Here is a 23231-nt window from a genome sequence, read left to right as displayed (position 1 = left end):
ATCTCTATCTGAACGATCGGTTGTATGGGATATATGCTATATATAGCTCCGATCAAAGTGATTTTTTCAGGATATCTTCTATGATATATTAGAATATATATCACCGAGTTTCACGTTTATACTTTCTAAATAGCGGCAGGAATGACCAAACTCGTCTTATCTGAACGATCGGTTGTATGGAAGATATATGTTATAGTGGTCCGATCCTACCGGATCCGACAAATGTCTAATATAATACAAAAATACATCCTTGTGCCAAATTTCAATGACATATCTCAAAATTTGAGGGACTAGTTTGCGTTCAAACAGACAGACGGACGGACAGACGGACATGGCTATATCAACTCAGTTCGTCGCCCTGATCAATTCTTTCTTCTATATTTCTCAACGTTACAAACATCGGACCAAAGTTAATATACCATTTCATGTTCATGAAAGGTATAAAAACGGAACTACGATCGAAATTCAGAATATACAAAATCGAACGATTGGAAGTTGGATCGAAAGAGATTGGAACAAAGAATACCAAAGTTGCCAAATCGAAAAAATTCCATCCAAGTCGAAATGCAGAAAGGGTTGATTATTATTTTTTTAAATAGTTGTATAACTAAATTTGTATCACTTGAGTGATAGTTTTCGTTCCGTGGTCGTATGTTACGATTTCATAACAGTTCTTGTGTAGTTTTTATTTATTTATTTATTTATTTATTATTTAAAGTCGACGACAAACTATGGTCGACTGCATAATATAAAAGATATATAAATATACAACTCAAAAGATAAAATTTAAGATATATCGAGAAGCTTCTTAAGATAATATTGAGATGATTTTGGGGTCGTCCTGGGGTCATTTAATGATCAGTTCGTGATGATTTTGAGGACTCCTTGGGGATCCTCCCGGGGTCTTTTGGCGATAAGTTCGGGGACTCCTTCGGCGTCCTCTCTGGATTTCGGGATAATTTTGGGGACTCCCTTGGGGTCCTCCCGGGGTCTTTTGTTGATAACGTCCATCCCTGGAGTTGAGGAAACCGGAACATACATAGGTCCACATTTATCTATGTATGTATGATTGTGTGCGATATGTCGAATGTCCTTGAAGACAAAAAAAGGGCCAGCCAGGAGCGTGTGAAGCTTTGGAGACACCCGTATATACCTACAAAGATACACACACACATTCGCAATGTATATGAAATCAAAAAATTTAATACTTTCTTTATAGATGACATCGCGGAATATTTTGGCGTAAAAGTTGCTCTATACTTTGCCTGGCTGGGACATTACACGTGCGCCTTAGGGGTACCGGCTGTGTTTGGAACTATTTTGTATGCGGCTCTATGGGGCAAAGGTCAAACCGCGCAAGATATGGGGCACGTTCTATTTTCTTTATTTAATGTAGCGTGGGCTTCATTATATTTAGAGGCGTGGAAAAGGTATTCAGTTGAGCTGGCCTTTCGGTGGGGTACTTTATCAACGCCTCCTGAATTGCTCGAGCCTCCCAGACCGCTTTATAAGGTAAATATGTACTTGTACGAATAGGACTATATCAAACCCCTCCTTCCTCCCACCACCTTCACTATTTTTTTATACTCAGCGTAAACTTGTACACCAGGTCATTACAACTTTCATTGGATAACGGTTGTTGGTAAGGAAAAAGGAATCACAACAGATGTGGAGTTCCATATAAATATCAAATTTGTCAGAATCAAATAGGAGTTTGATTGATAACTTGGGTGAAAAAGTAGATATCTTTACGAAGTTTAGTATACTGGCTTAGACCCAGAATAGATTGGTATTGAAAATAAGCGAAATCAAAAAATAAGCATGTCCACTTTTTCGATATCAAAACTTTCGAAAAATGCCAAAAATGGCAATAATTCATTACTAAACATGATAAATTGATGAAACTTGGTAAATGTGTTGGCTTAATGGCGAATAATAGAAATTTTATAAATGTTTGAAAAAATGGGCATGGCACCGCGCACATTGAAAAGAATTTTAAAGTATTGCAAGCTGTAACTCAAAATCCGTTAATGATATGTTGAAATTTGGCAGAGAGAATTTCTACATTAGTGAACAGTAGCGGAAGAAATCATTATCAAAATTTCTAAAAAAGTAAAAAATTTGATAATTCATTACCAAAGGCCGATAATTGAAACTTATGAAACTTCTGACATAAGCAGTGACTATATGACAAAAAAAAAGAATAAAAATTTGGTTAAATTTTGGGCAATATGCGTGATACAGCCTACCTTTGGAAGAAGAGCATTTTAACGTTTTGTAAGCAGTAAGTCAAACGCCGTTGAAGATATCCCTAAAATTTGGCATGGAGGGCTTTGAAATTACATGTATATACATTTTGTAAAAATTACCGAAATCGGCTGGCAACCACACCCACACTTGAAACAAATTTTCAAAGTCAAATGGTAGCAAAAAATACAATATCTTTACAATAGATATCTATATTCCTAAATTATACTTATATATCACCTCAGTAGTGATTTGGAGTGAAAAGGACCGATAATTTTTGTAAATGGGCGTGGCCCATCTCTTATTTATGTAACCTTTTTGTAATACGGTTAATGCCATAAATCGACGTATCCCAACGAAATTTGGTAAAAACATTTTTTATGACAAAAACTGTTTCTTGTCGGTATGGACGAAATCGGTAGGAAGCAACGCCCACTTTTTATACCCAGCCATACGTCTGTCCTTCCGTCCTTCCATTAACATCGAGCAAAAGTTCAGAAGTCTTCACCAAATTAAGAACATGGGTTTATCTGAAATCAGAATCACTTTGCAATTTCACAAGAAGTATGGTTTTGGTATTATATGTATATACATTAACCTGGGTCGATTTGTATGGACGAAAGTTAACCTATATCGCGCCATCGATTTTCGATGGGATTTGGACTCAGGAAAAAAAGTTCCACTACGCGTACCCAAAAAAATAATTTTTGAACCTGCAAAAAAAATCGATTTTTCTACCAAAATTCTTCTAAATCTCCATAATAGAATTTTTTTTTTCAAAAAACTGCATTTACCAATTTTGAATTTGCCAATTGACACGAAAAAATACATATAAAATGATTTAGAGCCTTGAAAATGAAAAAATGCATAAAAAATCGAAAAAATCATTGAAATTTTGCAGGCTCAAAAATTATTTTTTTGGGTATGCGTAGTGGAACTTTTTTTCCTGAGCCCAAATCCTATCGAAAATTCGATGGCGCGATATAGGTTAATAAATCGACCCAGTCATACATATGTATGTCTATTTGACGAGAATTCGTTAATGACGATGCCACTATTTTATAAAGTTGCTTAAAGTTTTATCCTTCACAAAATTTACAATGGGGGTATTCATGTCACCTTATTATCATCTTATGTGCCTAAACATTTTTTGAATATTGTTCCGCCCGGTCAGTGATAGCAGATGTATGAAGTGCGGGTTGGTGGAGGAAACGATCGAGCACGTTCTGTGCTCGTGCTCTGCGCTTGCTAGGCTAACACTCCCGCTATTAGGAGTGATACAGCTGTCAGATCTAGAAGCAGCAACTGACTTAAGTCCTAGGAAGCTTCTAGTATTTGTCAGGACGGAGTTATTTTATAACATAGGTCCTGGTTTTTAATAGGGTTTTTCAGTTTGGTCGTTAAAACAAACTTCTGGTAACACTACGGACTCATTCAGTCTATGTGAAGTCCGCATGGGCCGGCCAGTTCAACCTAACCTAACCCCCGCCCGGACTTTAAAGGATCACACTATCACCATCCCACGGCGTCTTGCTGTTCACATCTGGTGGCATTACTCAATACAACAAGCAATAGCGTTGACTACTAAATAGTTTTAAAGTTCCTTCTTTTGTGCTACTTTGAAAGAAACTCCACATTTAGTTGTGATATCATTCCGAAAAATTGGTTCTTTGTGTGTGTGAGAGTACACGCTGGGTTTATAATGTTCGGTTTTGCCCGACCATAGACTTGCTTACTTGTTTATGTTTCGAAAACTCTATTATACAATTTTTTTAATCCTATAATGATATAATATATATAAAATATGTATGTATGTTCATGCGTAATATGGAATATTATATTTTCAGGGTACGTTAGTGGAAAACAATGTAACCGGGCGCTTGGAGCCAAAGGAAGCCCCAGCGTGGAAGCGGCGAGCCTTTCGTTATTTTGTTAGTTTTCCAATAATCGGAGTTTGTTTGGCGATGGTATTTGTTGTCATGTTCTTGATGCTACGTTTTCAAGTAAGTACAGTAAACCAAAGTTATCTTATTAAAATATTTAGTGAACTTTGTCTGTGGGTTTTTTTGAAATAGCCGGTTATACGGTATATGTACTTTATTTTTTTCTAATTTAGTCATTTTCTATGTATAGCAATTTAATATAAAATAACTTGTAATATATACATTTTACAAAAATAACAAAACCGGTCTTGAAGACAACGAATTAATATAATAATTAATTATTCACAGACCAGTAAAACCCAACATAAGATTAAATAATTAGTATTATGATTATTTGATTAGTACAAACTTGAGTAATAATGAAAACCAAATGTTGTTAATCGTTCAATAACTAGTCGATATTTTGAAAGATTTTTCTACGTTTAATCAAATCCATAAGGGCGAATTAGCATAAACGATAAGGTCGTATGGCGCTGTCAAAGCGTAGGCACGCAACCCAAGCGTTTATGAAAATCCACCTTTTGTTGGGATGCTACGTCCGACAGATGAGTTCAATTTATGGCCGCACCTATATCTTGGAGGATTTACAACCCTTTGATCGCTTCAAAGTGAAGAAATACAAGGAGTTTTCTTGTTATATCATGAGACCGCCAAAGCGATGGATCGAAGCAACATAACCAAGGCACCATGTAAATCCGCCTTAATTTATAGCGCAACTCCCGCAAATAAAAAAGGTGCGGTGAGTGGAAATAAACCAAAAGACCATGCAAAAATATGCATGTAAAAAAATTGATTATAAAACATGTTTTTTCTGCAATAACATTGTTGTTTTTTTCATTTAAAAATATTGTTACCACATTCTTGTATTACACAAATATCATGAACTTCGGTATAGAAAATGTAGAAACGCTAGAAAATACTTTATCGATGTACCTTGTTGTTGCGTTTAAAAATCTTTTTACAACAAAAAAACTCTACGTTGTCTATGCTTTTTAGACTTAGAGAAGTAACCTTAATAAAAATCACTCTCTGAACTGAAAAATTTTCGTCACGACATAAAATTAAAATGTTCTAGAACACAGCAACACTTTTGTGACTCCATAAACCCTGTTTCAATCTATTACGTCTCTCCACAGAACCGTAATTGATCGTATTTAACCGAAAGAATAATGGCAACCCGTTAATCATTTAACCGAGTGCCTCTCAGAAATATGTATGTAATAGCGTTTTCTTTTCTGACAAAAGGTTACGCTTTTTGTACGCGGCGCAAGGGTTGTAAATATAATTTGTTCTATTCTAAAAAACAAGTCATGCCTTTACGGGGTATTTCGTTCTTTTTAAAAAATTTTTGCCTGCTCGCAAACCAAAAGCGTTACACTTTTACCCTGCATTTCAATCGTGAACGCAGAACTCGTAAACTGCGTCAACTGGCAGCCGATGGTAACATTGGCATCCGACCACCTGCCTATACCTATTTCGCTCGAGCGTACCGCCGACTTCATCGTCGCAGAAAAACGCACTTTCATACATTTTAAAAAAGGAAAGTGGGACGAATACAAATCCTTTACAGACAACCGCTTTGCTGCCCTCCCTATCCCGACTGATGCCCGCCAAGGGGAGCGTGCTTTCCGCAAGGTCATTAAATCCGCCTCGGCTCGTTTCATTCCCGCCGGTAGAATTCCCGGAATTCGGCCCCACTTCCCGGCTGAGGCCGCAAATTTAGCGAGAGAACGTGACCTTATAAGACAGCTCGATCCCGGCGACCCCCAAATAAGGGATATAAACCAACGCATCAGATTGCTTGTGGATGAACACAAGCGGGCGAAATGGCAGGAGCACCTAAGCGGTTGTCACCTCTCCGCCGGTGTCGGTAAACTTTGGTCTACCATAAAATCCCTATTGAATCCGTATAAGCACAATGACAAAGTTTCCATCGCCTTAGACGATAAAGTGCTGTCGGATGCGAAAAAATGCGCGAGCGCTTTCTGCCGACAATATATAATACATTCTACGGTCGACAAATATAAACGGAGGGCCAACAGATACGCACTTAAACATAAATTCAGCGCGTCACCAATTACCATCACCGCCAAAGAGGTTGAGGATGCCATCGGTCATGCTAAACCATCTAATGCAGTGTGCCCATACGGCATAGGCATGCCGATGCTTAAAAGCCTAGGGAAAGAGGGTTTCAAATATTTAGCACATCTCTTCAACCTGTCTCTTTCCACCTTTGTCATTCCCGAAAAATGGAAAATGGCCAAGTTGGTCCCGCTACTAAAGCTTGGGAAACCAGCTAACATAGGAGGGTCATACCGCCCGATAACTCTCCTATCGCCAGTAGCCAAGACGCTTGCTCCCCTACCTCAAAGCAAATTTGCAGCTAGCCTGTCATCAGCATGGCTTCAGAAAACTCCATAGCACCACCACCGCGCCAAATGCCATTAGCACCCAGATAAATTGCGGTTACTGCAAGACCTGGAAGGGTCTACCCTTCCCCCATGTCTTAAAAGGTGGACCGCAAATTATCTGGGTGGTCGGCAGGCATCGGTGCAATTGAGAAATGAAACATCAAAACCAAGAAGAATTAAACAAGCTATGCCACAGGGTGGTGTCCTATCCCCACTTTTGTTTAATTTCTACATATCTATGCTACCTTCGCCAGCAGAAGGAGTTACTATCGTTTCCTACGCCGATGACTGCACAATAATGGCCACAGGCCCAGGCCCACAAATCGATGAGCTTTGCAACAGAATAAACGGCTACCTCCCTTATCTCTTCAGTTTTCTCGCCTCACGAAACCTGGCACTATCACACACTAAATCCTCCGCGACCTTATTTAAAACATGGACGTCCCAAATGTCGACCATTTTCAACATCCACGTCGATGGCACTACGGTACCGACTGTCCTACACCCCAAAATCTTGGATGTGAAGTTTGATCAGGATCTATATTTGGGTGAGCATGCAGCCGCAACGGCGGCCACCGTGGTGTGATGGTAGCGTGTTCCGCCTGCCACACCGTATGCCCTGGGTTCGCACCCTGGGCAAAGCAACATCAAAATTTTAGAAATAAGGTTTTTCATTTACTTAGGCAACAATTTATTTCAGAAAAGAAAACGCTATAAGTCAACACACTTGTACTAACTCACAATGATGGGCGGAAGGAACATCTTCTGCATGAAGAACGGAGTACGTGGTAAGCGCTGAGCTCGCCGTACTAGGTACAAAAAGGACTGCGTTGTAGTGTGGACAGCGATGGTTGGCCGCTGCAAAGCAGTTGATATTTTCCGAAGATCACTAAATGATTTTGTGCCAATAGTTTTACTTTAGCTGTGGAATTTAAATTGTGAATCTTTGACATCTTTTGCTTCAATTAAAATATTAAACTACAACGAAAAAACCCGCTGTTGTTTAAATTTTATTTAAATAAAAGTAAAAAAACAACTTAAATTATACAAATTGAAAGTTTCAAATAATAATTGGAGCTTTGTTTTAAATTTTTGTGACACACAATTTACTCTTTTTTGTTTTATTAAAAGCGTTAAACAGCGAAAATTTGCGAAAGAAAAATTGAATTGGAAGAGTTATATCATTTTCATAGCGGAAGTAGAAGTCATGAGGAAAGTAGTAAAAACGCTGGAACCAAACAGCTCCACACGGCTGCAGTTTCAGCTATTTTCCTCCAGTATTTCTACTGCTTTAGTCATGGCTACCACATCCGCTTAAAATCCACTACAGTGATCTGGCAACTTGTACAATTTGTTTATTTCCAGATCTGCATAATATACCATAGACCTACTCCCTCCTTATATACGTGTATTGCCTCGTCTGCCATTTGAGCGCCCTTGCGCCTACCTTCCACCTCTGTCGTGGCTCTAAGAGACCCATTGAAATAGAGGGAAGGGACTAGGTATTCTGTCCGTCCAATGTTTGATGACGCTATACTTCTATGGCCGTATTGTCTGCGCTGAAGTTGCTCTGAGGCATTCAGTCTAATTGCAGTTGTTATGCTATGTTCTTCGCAATCAGGTCAACAGGTGGAGTGTGCATGTTTTACGCCGACTCCGAATGGCTAGGCAGATGAGTTTTCACTGAGAAGCTCTTCATTGCAGAAATACACTCGGAGTGTTTGCAAATAACTGCCGCTTAGAAAATTTTTTTTCTAATTGAAAAAACTGGTCTATAAGTTTTTGGTGTTGCTTTGCCCGTAGCTCGAACGCAGGATCTTCGGTGCAGTAGGCGGATCACGCTATAAACACAACACCTCTCCAATCTTAGCTTGGTATATCTGCAGAGCTCAATGTATTTCATGAAAATTGCTAGATGTTGGACCAACATATGGCTGTCTGCAAATTGGGTGCAGGTGGGTGGTATGTAATAAAATAGAGACTATCGTCTATCATTTTTATCTCCTTCTGTCCATGCTTTGTGGTGCAAGTTGCATCCGCGCCTATGACCAACTGCCCCTCTTGTACTAGCCTCTTACACTCCTCAGATAGTGTCTTCGGATTATGGGCCATATAGCAGGATGCCAGGATAAATGACTGCTTATTCTTCTGCTCGATGGCAACCACTGCAAGGCCCTCAATAGTGTAACTAGGCAGCATATATGAAAGCAGCTTGGTCATTACCATGACTGCGACTCGCACCCTTCTTTGCTATTGCACATAGTAAACGCCAAATCTTCGATCGCTGAGTACAGAAACTTTTCCTGTCGATGAGAGTAATAGCTAGATTTGCAACACCATTGGGTTGTTTGTCCCCCTGAAATACCTTCGTCGTGACGTCAACGTCACCCTCTTTTCCTTTTGGCTTTCTAGGCCCTCTTCAACCTCTCCCGCTTCTTGCATATTAGGGATGTTATCCCAAGGACTTATCTTTCGGAATCGTAAATGTTGTGTTGGAAGTTCGTCTGTACGACTCGCAGCACCATTTGGTTACTTCTCCCCCTTTACCTTCATCGTGACGTCCGCGTCCTCTACCTGTCATCTTGCTTTAAGGCTTTCGTGATCCTTTTCGACTTCGCTCACTTCTAGCGAGTTAGGATTGTGGGACTTCTTTTCCTGAGTCGCATATAAATTTTCACTGTGCCTAAGGACATTTTGTCTAGCTGCGTGTGCAGTATATCCTCCGCCTGATTTTTATTGGAAGATGTAGTACTGTCCCTCCTCCGTGGCCGACATACAAACATACGTAAGTACCCTTGAATCCTATGTCGGTATATTCGGGTTCTGGCTATGCAGCGTACCCTATACTTCACTATGCATGGTATCTACATTTTGACTTTGGGTACTGTGGGCTCTTGTAGGTTTGGAACAACTTCCTCCAGCCACCGCAAGCTGGCGATGTTGTCAAGGGGTTTACTTAGTTCTTCCCGCATTATTTTGAGCATTAAGCTAATAAGCCCCATTTCTTTAGATCCCCACATTTCAGTTGTCATCTGTCCGAAAGAACTGCCACGACAAACCAGCTCCAGGCACTGCTTTGCCGCTTTTGAACAGCCTTCGACCTAATTCTACCACCTCACGGGCCCAATCGAAGCTCTTATTCTCCGGCTCTATTGGGTCGGTCACTGCTCCCAAACGTTGGAAAATTCTAAGTGCTGCACGGTACTGCGAGAGAGCTCCCTTACTTCATGCACTATATACCCTTTTCCACTCTACTTTTCCGTTTGCATTCGTGTGCTTTTCCATCACTGAGCTCGAAGACTCTCCACCACTTTCGCTCCCCGAGTCCGAAGCATCGCTTACATCGCTGCTGTCCTTCTTGGCTTGTGTCTCTGTTCTGCCTCTCTCATTGAAATAAGACCTTCGGTAATTAATTTTGGTCGTACACTACCAGCCCGGGCTCGCGGTGAAATATTAATTATGGGGAAGAGAACTCTCCGCCACAGCAGCGCCCCCAATGTGTGCCGACGGCTTCATACCTTTCATGAATGGGGCTGAACAATAATCTTATCCCATTCGTAATATGCAAATAATCGGCTGTATAAGATAAGAAATATATAGTGAACAGGTATACATTTTTAAGCGATTTTTAAGATAAATGGATGCAAAGTTTCACGTTTTTTGTGGTCTGCATAAAAAAAAATGTGACTATTTTCAACAATATATGACGTAAGCGTAAGCATTTGGTGAAATTTGAAGCTTCTAACTGTTAAAATGGGGCAGTAATTACGAAACGCTTCTTATCAGAACAACTGGTTCTCATTCATTTTTAAACGGTTTTATTTAGCTTTACTCTGTGTAGCGAGCGAACAGCCGGCCGGCCGTTATTTACGAATTTTGTAATTAAAATTTAAGTAACTTCCCGATAAGCTACAAGCTTGAAACTAGGAATATAGTTCAGAACCCGATGACAATGCAGTTATATGAAAAAAAAATCCGATAGGTGGCACATCGTTCGAAATATATCAAAAAATCGTATTGTGGTCCGATTTGGTTCATATTTGGATGTTCCAAACGTAACGAATTGTAACGAATTTACTGAAATTCCGTTTATTCCAAATCTTCTGCTAACGTTCGAATCACTAAACTGTTGAATAAATAACTCCAATATTGAATAATGCAAAAATGGCCTTTATTAAAGTACTTCACAATAACACTTATAATTCGCAACTGATAGCTTGCTTACACCAAACTGATTGTCGTGCCTCTACTGTTGCTGCCTTTTATACTGTCTAGTTTCCTCGTTGCATACTTCTAGGCTTTTCTATTCTAGAATTTACTAGTTAGTTATCAGCTACAAAATCACCAGCTACAACTACGTTTATAGCTTCTATTATGCGCGTGCATACGTGAATAATACTTGTACAAATTATTGCCTTCTTTTGTGAGCATCTCAGATAAGATATATGCATGTGTTTGTGCGTCTCTTCTCCGCTGCTCGTATGGACATATGGGTAGACATAAAGATTGATTTAATGATGTGCATACAAGTCACTGCTTATCATCGGCTTACAGATGATAGTATCCCTTAGTGTTGCTTATATTCGTCACAATATAATACATACATGAATATAAAGCGATGTACGCAAAAAATAGCCTCCAGGTGGCGCAAGGATCGAGATATTCAAAAAAATCGTATTTGTGGTCCAATTTCGCTCATATTTGGAAGAAATATTACATATAATCCGGTAGATGTGACATCAAAATACTTTGGAGTGCGAGGAGGGACAAGCATACGTGGCACAAGGATTATGTATTGAGGACCTAGATTGTAACAAATTGTCAGGAGTCCTTGTAATAATGAGTCACTAAATGAACTAAATATAATGAGAAATAATAGGGAATTAAATAAAGACAAAAAACTTGAAAACAATACTTACATGAAGTAATAATACTAAGAGCTAGAAAATAATTAGGTAGGTCCTGGGTACTAGTCATCACACTCCTTATCAATCTAGGCCGTTGATCAGACAATTCAATAAAAGCGTTGGGCGCATGATATTTAATTATTTTATTTGAGACAAAAATACGTGCAATATACGAAAGCATATGGTGAAGTTTGAAGCTTCAATCTGATAAATTGTGGAAGATATTCTGAGGACCCTAAAGCCGAGGACTTTGTATCCTCACAAGATACACATATTCATACATTTTTCTAAAGAATATACATTTTGAAATAACTTGAAATTTATAATAATATTTGAATTTATCACTTATACATTTTATATGAAGCACCAGAAATATACATATGTATACCTTTATGAATTATACCCTAAATACATATATTGTGTTGCACATTGAATGGTTAATTACTAAATTGAAGGACAGATTAGACTTGCGCACTTTTGCACGCAAGCAAAATATTTACATTTTCGCAAACATAAGTTTTAAATATAGTGTCACGGATATTACCACCCCTAAGTTATCCCATCACTAAGGCGATGCTAAGGCCATGCCAAGCAGTATTTACGTTAATAATCAAATCAAGTATACACATATATAAGGCAGCCCAGAGAGATGTCACACACAGATGCATTTACTTATACGGCTATGTGCGCGCGAGAGACTGTTAACTACAAACATTCACATCAATAATTCAATCTTTATGTATCTACTTAAACGAATAAATAATTGCGTCTACACATATGTACGTATACGAGCAGCGGAGCGGCAATGCACAAACACATGCATATATCTTATCTCAGTGGTCACAAGAGAGGGCAATAATTTGTGCACGTAGTTGTGGCTGGCGATTTTGTAGCCGAAACAACTAGTAACTTCTGGAAATCGAAGAGCCTAGAAGTATGCAGCGTAAACTATAAAAGCAGTGCAGGCGAGTAAGAAGTAATTCAGTTTGATTTGAATTGTCAAGCAGTTACGAGTAAGACGATATCTAGCGAGCAATAGCACTATTATTTTGAAAGTCAGTTTCCTTTAAGATATCAGTTTGGTTATTAAGCTATTCGTTGCACAGTTTGAGTGTTATTGTGAAGTACTTAATAAAGGCCATTTTTCCATCATTCAATATTGGAGTTATTTATTCAACAGTTTAGTGATTCGAACTTAGCAGAGGATTGCAAATAAGAGGATTTGCAAGTAAATTCGTTACAATTGGTGTCAGAAGAGGAATTGTTGAATAAATTCCGGAGGACAACAAGGACATGGCAAAGTTAAGTGAATTGAAGATCCCGCAACTGAAGAAGGAGTTGGAGAGCCGTGGATTGAATACAAGCGGCGTTAAACTCGAACTTCAGGCACGGCTACGAGAAGCAATGGAAGCAGAAGGAATTGATGTGGAAGAGCATGTCTTTCATCTTGATGGCGAGGAGACAACAAAAATTGAAGAGAAGAACGAAACACCGCAGACGGTTACCAGTACAGATTTGAACATGATTTTAGCTGCAATATCTGCTCAAACATCGACAGTGTCATCTCAACTGGCAGAACAGAAGACATATATGGCATCACAACTAGAATCGCAGGAGAACCGTATAACATCCAAGATGGAAGAACAGAAGACATATATGGCATCACAACTAGAATCGCAGGAGACACTTTTAACATCCAAGATGGAAGCACAAGAGGCACGTATAACAGAAATATCATCACAAATATCCACAAATATGTCATCACAGCTGGAAGAACAAAAGACATATATGGCAACCCAACTGAAAGAACAAGAGGCACGCATAACAGTACAACTAGAAGCACAAGAGGCGCGTATATCATCAAAACTCGAAGCGCGCATGGACGAAAAAATAATGCAGTTTGAAGAAAAATTCGAGGCAGAGGTGGATGCGTTGAGAGGTCGTATACAGGAATTGCAACTTAATCGGCCGGCTGCTTCAGCGAGTAATACAAAGGTAAAAACTCCATCTTTTGACGGTTCTGTTCCTTTTCAGGTCTTTAAGCTACAGTTTGAGAAGACCGCAGCAGTGAACCAATGGAATGCTGAAGATAAAGTTGCTGCACTGTTCGTGGCATTGAAGGGGCCAGCAGCCGAAATCCTACAGACGATTCCCGAAGGAGAGCGGAACAACTATGAAGCATTGATGGCCGCTGTCGAGAGACGTTACGGAAGCGAGCATAGGAAACAGATATTCCAAATTGAGTTGCAAAACCGTCACCAAAGAGCGAATGAGACTTTGCAGGAGTTTGCCTCGGATGTTGAAAGGTTGGCTCATCTCGCAAATGCGGACGCACCCGTGGAATACACCGAGAGGGTAAAAATCCAGAGTTTTATAAATGGCATAAGGGATGTGGAAACGAAGCGGGCTACATACGCAAACCCAAAGCCAACATTCGCAGAAACGGTGTCACAAGCCCTGATTCAGGAAACAGCGTCGCTTCTGTGTAAGCCAGTTTTCAAAGCACGCCGTGTGGAAGTAGAAAGGCCAGAGTGGGTAGACGCAATATTGGAGGCGCTGAAAGGATCGCAAAAGCGGAGTGAAAAAGTTATCAAATGCTTCAAATGCGGGAAGTCCGGTCACATTGCACGTCATTGCGATCTTGGCCTTAATAGTTCCAACAATGTGGGTGGGCGTAAACGCAAAGCTGGAGGAGATGAGCAAGAGCGTGTCGAATGTAAAGAACGAAAACTTGCCCCGGCTATTGAATGTCCTATGATATCTGTGTTGCAAATTGGTAGAAAATCGAGCAGTCTTACCGTCAGAGGCAATGTCGATGGCGAGGAGCGTGTACTGACTGTAGATACGGGCGCATCTCATTCCTTGATTCGATCTGAATTAGTCAACAGGAGAGTTAAACCGTTACCTGGAGCAAGGTTGCGTACGGTCACAGGCGAGTATAACCAAGTCCAGGGAGAAGTGATATGTGAAGTACTGATTGGGAAGGTCATGGTTTTACACAAATTCGTTGTGGCGGAGATCGTTGATGAAGTCATATTGGGAGTGGACTTCTTGGTTGACCATGACATCAAGATCGATATGCCGAAAAGGGTGATGCTTTATAAGAACCAGGATGTGCCAATTAACTTCAGTTTGGAAAAAGGTTTCAGCAGTAATCGAGTACTGGTGGAGAAAAGTCGACAAAGGCCACGAAAGTCAAAGGTAAAGGTTGATGAAACGAATGGGCCAAACAAAGCGAAATCAAAAGTACCTGCGACAAAAACACCGGCATTGACAAACCCTAATGGACGCACTAAAACGACTGCAAGAATTTTGCAGGAAGCATGCAAGGGTGGTTTCAAGCCATCGCGCACTTCTGTTGGGAAACGGCGGAACGATACTGTCAAGCCAATCCGTCAAGCGCAAGCTCTGCGAAGTAGTTCATTGGTCAAACAACAGAGTGTGAGGAAACGACTAAGGATAATGAGTAGTAAGATCAAACGCAGGTACAATGAGAACAATAATTCGGAAGGGTTCTTGGAGGGAGATTTGGTACTGTTAAACAACCCTCTCCGGCGGAAAGGTGTTCCAGCCAAAATTCGGTGCATTTGGGAAGGCCCGTACAAGGTTGTGAAGAAGATCAGTAATTCCATCTACCGCATACAAACCATTGGGAAACCACGAAATAGAAAGGTGGTTCATTTGGAGATGCTAGCGGCGTTTAGATCGAGAGATTTGTCTGATCGGGACGATCAGACTTAGGTGGAGGGCAGTGTCACGGATATTACCACCCCTAAGTTATCCCATCACTAAGGCGATGCTAAGGCCATGCCAAGCAGTATTTACGTTAATAATCAAATCAAGTATACACATATATAAGGCAGCCCAGAGAGATGTCACACACAGATGCATTTACTTATACGGCTATGTGCGCGCGAGAGACTGTTAACTACAAACATTCACATCAATAATTCAATCTTTATGTATCTACTTAAACGAATAAATAATTGCGTCTACACATATGTACGTATACGAGCAGCGGAGCGGCAATGCACAAACACATGCATATATCTTATCTCAGTGGTCACAAGAGAGGGCAATAATTTGTGCACGTAGTTGTGGCTGGCGATTTTGTAGCCGAAACAACTAGTAACTTCTGGAAATCGAAGAGCCTAGAAGTATGCTGCGTAAACTATAAAAGCAGTGCAGGCGAGTAAGAAGTAATTCAGTTTGATTTGAATTGTCAAGCAGTTACGAGTAAGACGATATCTAGCGAGCAATAGCACTATTATTTTGAAAGTCAGTTTCCTTTAAGATATCAGTTTGGTTATTAAGCTATTCGTTGCACAGTTTGAGTGTTATTGTGAAGTACTTAATAAAGGCCATTTTTCCATCATTCAATATTGGAGTTATTTATTCAACAGTTTAGTGATTCGAACTTAGCAGAGGATTGCAAATAAGAGGATTTGCAAGTAAATTCGTTACAATAGGATCACCCTAACACGCATTGAATATTTGGAAGGGAGGTAGCTACGCACAAAACATAAAAATGCAGCGGTCAATCAACCCTCTGCACACTCAAAATCCAATACACTCAGCTACAAATACAACATACCTAATAACTTAAGTGAACGGAGATCAGCAGCAAGTCGTCAACATAAGCGTCGCTAGTAATTGAAATTTCGCTATACATACTTAAACACTAGCATACAACACTCCAACGCACTCCATACAACAGAAGGCAGACGCATTGGGCAAAGCAAAACACAACGTTAGAATGTACAAACACACAATAGTTAAAGCAAAGGCTGGAAAGCACGGTATGAGCAAATACAAAGGCATTGTATTCAATAAGGAGCATTATGGTGCGTGGATATTCATGGAAAGAAATATTCACCGGAATAACAGTTGTTTTATATTGTTAATATTATTAGTTAGAAATTGTTATTATGAAATAACCGTTTGCCTGCGTGCAAAAATTAGTATGTAAGGGCGACGAATTCGCATTAAAATTCAGAGATTAGGAGACAGGCATACGAGTCGGTAGGTTTTATGACTACCGACCCAGAGTACACCTGAAGGTTTTTGACTTCATTTGTACTAAAGCATATTTGTCTGGAGAGTTTATTACTCCATTCGACCGCAGAGGTTGACCGAGGGTTTTATCACCTCAGTCACCTCTTACAAAGTAAGGGAATAAGCTAGGAGTAGAAGTAGATTTGATGAAATAAATACTTATAACGTTTTTTTACTTGAAATAAACAGGGTTATTCTTTTAGAAGGACCGGTAGGTATTTTTACTTTCAGGAACCCTGGACGGACTGAGGCCAACCCCGGCAAAGTCAAAGGTTAAATAAAGCAAATTTTAAGATATACTTTCAGAGCATCAGAAACGAAGAGGGAAACAAGATTCACACAGTTCTGGGTTAATACTACGAGGATATAAAGCATAACAATGGTAAAGGTATCGTGGGTATACTATCTCACTCGAGAGGTTCTGGTAGCCTACAGCACGGAATTTGGCTAGAGGATGTCGGAATGGTTGACGAGCTAAGAAAACGATTGGCGGTATTTATCCAAGAGGAGAAGGATAACGAGAACTTACGTGATCGATTCACCTAGTTGGCGATTCGGCATGCGCGGTTAACAAATCCACAAGCAGGAAGGACGAGCAGCGAACTAAATTCACCAAGAAATGATAGGCAGGCAAATGGTGCATCCAATCAATTAGAGGTCGGACAACCACCGGTACATTTTATTCAGAAACCTGTTACGTACGCAATGACAAATTATATTCAACAGCCTGGCACATACGCAACGACCATGGATAGAGTAAGGAAGTGGGGATTAAAGTACGACGAAGGCAATGATCCCCTAGAATTCATCGAAAGAGTGGAGGAGCTAGCAGATGGGTATGAAATCAACCGCAACACAATTCCGAAAGCGCTGCCGGAGTTGTTGAAGGACAAAGAGTTGGTATGGTATAGGAATAACAACCGGCATTGGCAGGAGTGGGACGCCTTCAAGAAGGACTTCCTGAAGTTCTTCCTAAGCTCGCGATACTAATATCAATTGAAAGATGAAATTTGAATGCGCGTACAACGACAAGGTGAGCTATTTAAAGTTTATGTCTTAGTACTACAAGAACTCATGCATCACGCGGGCTACACTGGCCAAGAAATAACGTTGGGAGTAGACGAACGGAAGCAAGAGGTAGTGACATGTACAACTATGGTCGAAACGAATAGCGAAGATTTCAAGGAACACAACCCAATGGCGGCGATAACAACTAGCAAGACAGAAGATTCGGTGATTAAATTTCTCAGCCAAGAATTACAGGTGTTCGCAAAATTGTCAGGAGTATCCAACGTGGCCACACCCAAAATAGTTATGAGAGACGACCGTCCAATTAAGCAAAGGTACTATCCGATGAACCCGAAAATGCAAGAAATTATCAACAAGGAAATCGACGAGCTGATCGAAAAAGGTTGCATCGGAAGCAAGCAGCAAGCAATGCACCGCATTCACAGTACCTGGGCGCGGACTATACCAATGGAAGGTAGTGCCATTTGGCTTGCACTCAGCCCCACCAACCTTCCAGAGAGCACTTGATCGTGTGATAGGTCCAGAATTGGAACCATACGCGTTTGCATACCTGGACGATATTATCATTACAAGCAAAACATTGGAAGAGCACATTGCATATTTAACAGAAGTATGCATAGAGCGAACCTGAGGATAAACCCGGAAAAATGTGATTTTTTTAAGAAAATTTTAAAATATCTAGGTCATGTCGTTAGCGAGGAAGGCATCCATACCGGCCCAGACAAGATAGCAGCCATCAAAGAACTGGAACCACCGAAGAACATACGAGAGTTGCGACGTTTTCTAGGAGTCGTGTCATGGTATAAAAGATTCGTGCCGGATTTCTCACAACTCGCACACCCGTTAACATCGATGCTTAAGAAAGGTAGTAAGTGGAGGTGGTTTGAAGAGCAACAATCAGCATTCGAAGCACTTAAGGCAGCATTGACGCAGGCACTGGTACTCGCTTGTCCAGATTTCTCAAGGAAGTTTAGTTTACAGACGGATGCAAGTGATTTTGGGTCTTGATGCAGTACTTACGCAAGGGTCAGGCGACGAAGAGCGAGTAATACCATACGCAAGCCGCAGGTTAAACAAGGCAGAGATGAACTACTCACCGACAGAAAAGGAGTGTTTGGCAATAGTTTGGGCAATACGAAAGATGAGGCCACACGTAGAAGGATACACATTTACAGTAATAACAGATCACCTAGCGTTGAAATGGTTGAATGCGATAGAGAGTTCGACTGGTCGGATTGCGAGATGGGCGCTGGAACTACAGCAATACCCATTTGGCGTACAGTATCGAAAAGGAAAGTTGAACGTTGTGGCAGATGCATTATCAAGGTAACCGATGGACGAGCAGTTGGGTACGTTGACGATGGATGACGGAAAAGCCGAGTGTAAGTGGCTTAACGCAAAGATGGCAGATGTAAGAAAGGCCCCGAAGAAATGCCCAGAGTACGTTATCGAGGATGGAAAGTTGTACAGACGCATAGGAAGTCAGGTGGATGGCGAAGATGCAGTGCCATGGAAGCTATGTGTGCCGACTCCATAGAGACGCAGAGTGCTAGAGGAGACTCACGACACACCGAGCGCAGGGCATATGGGCATCCAAAAATCGATAGGAAGAGCAACAACACGTTATTACTGACCAGGAATGTTCAGGGATATAAGAAAGTACGTACAGCAAGTCACGCATGCCAAATATACAAACCGAGTCAACAGCCAGCCGCGGGTAAGATGCTAACGAAGATTTCAGAGGAGCCTTGGCAACAGTCTGTGCAGAATTTATTGGTCCAATGCCACGATCGAAGCATTGCAACACAATGGCACTAGTATTCCTAGACAAACTTTCAAAATGGGTTGAGGTAGTACCAATGAGAAAGTCAACGACAGAATGTTTAATAAGAGGATTTCGAGAGAGGATTTTGGCACGGTTCGGCGTCCCAAAAGTATTTATTACGGACAACGGAGCGCAGTTTATCAGCAGACGTTTTAAGAGATTTTTAGAGGGACTTGGCGTGAAACACCAATTAACGGCACCGTACACACCGCAAGAGAACCCGACAGAGAGGGTAAACGGGAACATCAAGAGGATGATAGCACAATTTACGAGAAAAGAGCAGAAGACATGGGATAAGTTGTTACCAGAGATAACGCTGGCATTGAATACAAGTGTATGTGAATCGACTGGTTACAGTCCAGCATACATAGTACAAGGGAGGGAACCGAGAATTCCCAACAGCCTTTACGATAAGCAGATATTTGATACAGGTGAGAAAGTAGCGAACCCAGGAAAGAAGTCAACGAGGATGAAAGAAATATTCGAGATGGTACGACGTAAGCAAAGAGAGAGCATCTATATAACAAGCGAAGTATTACAATTTAAGAAGAAGGCAATAGCGACTGGCGATAGGCGACCTTGTGCTGGTGAAGGAGCATCAGCTGTCAAAAGAGGTGGATAACTTTACAGCCAAACTAGCGCCCAGGTACAGTGGACCTCATCGGGTAACGAACTTTGCGTCACCAGTGATCGTAGAGCTAGACAAATTTTTCAGAGGAAGGAGGAGGACAGCCCACCTAAGTGAGCTGAAAGCATACCACGCAACCGACTCCGCCGACAACAATGAATCCAGGAAGCAAAGTCATAAGCAGAGCGACAAGAAGGACGCTAGTGAAGATCGAACCGCGTCAACATCGTCCAATCGAACAGCAAACAACAATCCCGAGGTACAACAACAGAGAGAGAACAGCGAGGTAGCCATTTGCGGTACGCTCACGCGAGACAGCGAAGAGACCGAGAGACAACGCGGAGACAACCAAGGTAGAAGTCAACAGCCGATAGCGTACAGAGACGGTCAAGTACAAAACATTGCGGAGAATTAGGTACAAATATTTCCACAAAATCAAGTACAGATAGCCAGAGAACAGACACATAGATCAAGGTTACACCTAGGGAGGCAGCTCGCTATATCGTCCTTAAACAAACACACACCCCAGGACAACTGCGAAATAACGGACTATTTTGTAATATTCTACTTCAACCCGAATCAAACCAATAAAAACGTACACGCTCAACCGGAACAGTATCAAATCATACACGAAGAAATTTCATATCAAGAAGTACCCGGACTTCGAATCAACAACTAAAGCCCGGTAAACTCTAACCACAATTACATAATCACATAAATATACTCTTTAACTAGGCGCATGATATACCACTTTCTTTTTTTAAATCCACCATACACGGTAGGAACACCCTAGGGAAAATCCACCAGTTTTTCATTTAAAGTATAGACTGGCATCACACACACCACCGACTGGAAGGGCAACAATGAACAACGACGACAGCGAAGCGCTTTGTTGAAGGACACCTCTAACGCATACGTATCACACGCACTAGGCTGGTGACGGTGAGTCTCATTACGGCAGGTGAGGGGGGAGTGTGAGGACCCCAAAGGCGAGGACTTTGTATCCTCACAACATACACATATCCATACATTTTTCTAAAGAATATACATTTTGAAATAACTTGAAATCTATAATAATATTTGAATTTATCACTTATACATACATTTTATATGAAGCACCAGAAATATACATATGTATACCTTTATGAATTATACCCTAAATACATATATTCTGTTGTACATTGAATGGATAATTACTGAATTGAAGGACAAATTAGACTTGCGCACTTTTGCACGCAAGCGAAATACACCTATCCCCCGATTTACACGGAAGATCGGTTCCAGACAAAACCGCGTAAAGTGAATTCTTCGTTTTCCTATACAAAAACCGTGTAAAGCGAAAAAACTACCCAATTCAGTCATTTATTTAAATAAAACAAAACTAAAACATCTTAAAAAATTTAAAATTAAGTATTCTTTGACCAAAAAATAACTAACTTCCGTAGTTTTCTTCGAAGTTTTTGGCATTTTAGAAACTTGAAAAATTAACACAAATCACATATGTACTCATGAAGGTTCACGAAAAGATAATTCAATCGATAACTTACCAGTTCAAACCAAAAAAACTCGCAATAATAGTAAAAATTATGGCTTTTTGTTCAAATTTTCATCAAACGATTTTCCTTCCACATGAACTACATACTCTGCGTTTGGTTATGTACATACATATTCACAATAAGGGGAATCCCTGAATATTGCAATCAGTACTGCCAAGGGGACTCAAAAAGGTTTTTAATGATTTGTGGCAGTAGCTATAATACTCAACAAGGTAAATGGAAATGTCGACATGCTCCTAAGTTCTTATAATACGGTGCTAAATTTTCAGGCAATTCTGTCCAGACTGGACTTGGCCTATGCCGACAAACGCTCGCTCTATACACTCGAACAAGAGCTGTCTACCCTAAAGCAGGGTCCCAAAACAATCACAGACTTTTATGATGAAGTCGAACGCAAGCTAACGTTAATCACAAATTAGGTCATTATTACTAACGAGGGCAATCAACAACTGATCGCCTCATTGAACGCTAAATATAGGCACGATGCTTTAAGAGTGTTCATATCGGGACTGAAGCGTCCAATGTGTGACATATTATTCTCTAGCAAACCGGACGATATGCCCTCGGCCCTTGTCTTAGCACAAGAATTAGAAACAAACCAGGTTAGGTATAATTTTGCCAATACATTCTGGAATAACTCCAGACAAAATCCAAAACCCACATCCTCTCCTCATTATCAGAGGCTATCCCGTACGTCCACGCAACAACAAAATATAGCTGCACCACAGCGGGTACAGGGATTAGGGAATAGCAATACGAACATAAGACAGGATTCCTCCCCAGAGCCTATGGAAGTAGACAGAAGTTTTAGGAGTGCCATGCAAAGCTTCCAACGGAAACAGCAGCCGCAAGCTCCTAAGAGACCATTGGAGTAGACCAAAAAGGTTGCTCCAAAAATTCTTAGGGTTAATAACATAAATGAAGACCCCATACCCGAAGAAATAAATTTTTTAGGTGAAACTCGCTTCTGCCATTTATCACTAAAACATTGAACAACGGGCAGAAGCTTAAGATATTAGTGGATACCGGAACATCAAAAAATCATGTAAAAAAAATTGAACAATCTAAAAAATATAACTAAACTTGAAAAAGCATTTAAGGTGAGAACGATAAATGGCGAAACTTACGTTACATTTGGATCGTTACGTTTGGATCATATAGGCACATTTTTTATCCTTTCAGGGTTGACAACCTTCGATGCCATTGTAGGGTACGACTTTCTAAAGGAAATTGAGGCAGAAATTAACATAAAGAATGATATTTCATGCTATAGATGTGGCAGGGAAGAAATGCACTTCTTTGGTTCCGAAGAAGTGAATAATTTCGAAATTGACTTTGCCACGGTTCCGCTAAGCGTTAGGAAAGTGTTCATGGAAGTAATAGAAAAAAATAAATGCGCATTCGCGGAACCGGACAGGGCACTTCCCTATAATACAAACGCGGTTGCAAGAATCAGGTCAACCACTAACGAACCTATTTATACTAAAACCTACCCATACCCAATGTCAGCAGCAAGCTTTGTTAATAAGGAGCTGGAGTCTTTGTTAGCGGATGGGATCGTAAGGCCTTCATGCTCACCTTATAATTCACCGAAACATGTGGTGAAGAAGAAAGGACTGGATGAAAACGG

General features: G+C 40.5%; 1 protein-coding gene across 15 annotated transcripts in view; it reads left to right on the top strand.

Moving 5' to 3' along the window:
- The window catches only part of wwk (white walker), a 600820-nt gene that overhangs the window by 151228 nt on the left and 426361 nt on the right, over positions 1 to 23231 (top strand). For all 15 annotated transcript variants that reach the window (XM_067765914.1, XM_067765921.1, XM_067765915.1 and 12 more), the window contains 2 exons: positions 1220 to 1512; positions 4095 to 4250. In XM_067765914.1, the coding sequence (XP_067622015.1) occupies positions 1220 to 1512; positions 4095 to 4250 (449 nt within the window). The remainder of the gene's footprint in view (positions 1 to 1219; positions 1513 to 4094; positions 4251 to 23231) is intronic.

This window comes from Eurosta solidaginis, chromosome 2, assembly GCF_040869045.1.
Source record: "Eurosta solidaginis isolate ZX-2024a chromosome 2, ASM4086904v1, whole genome shotgun sequence".
Lineage (NCBI taxonomy): Eukaryota > Metazoa > Arthropoda > Insecta > Diptera > Tephritidae > Eurosta > Eurosta solidaginis.
The sequence above is the reverse complement of the archived record's forward strand: the minus strand, read 5'-3'. Positions and strand labels throughout refer to the sequence as shown.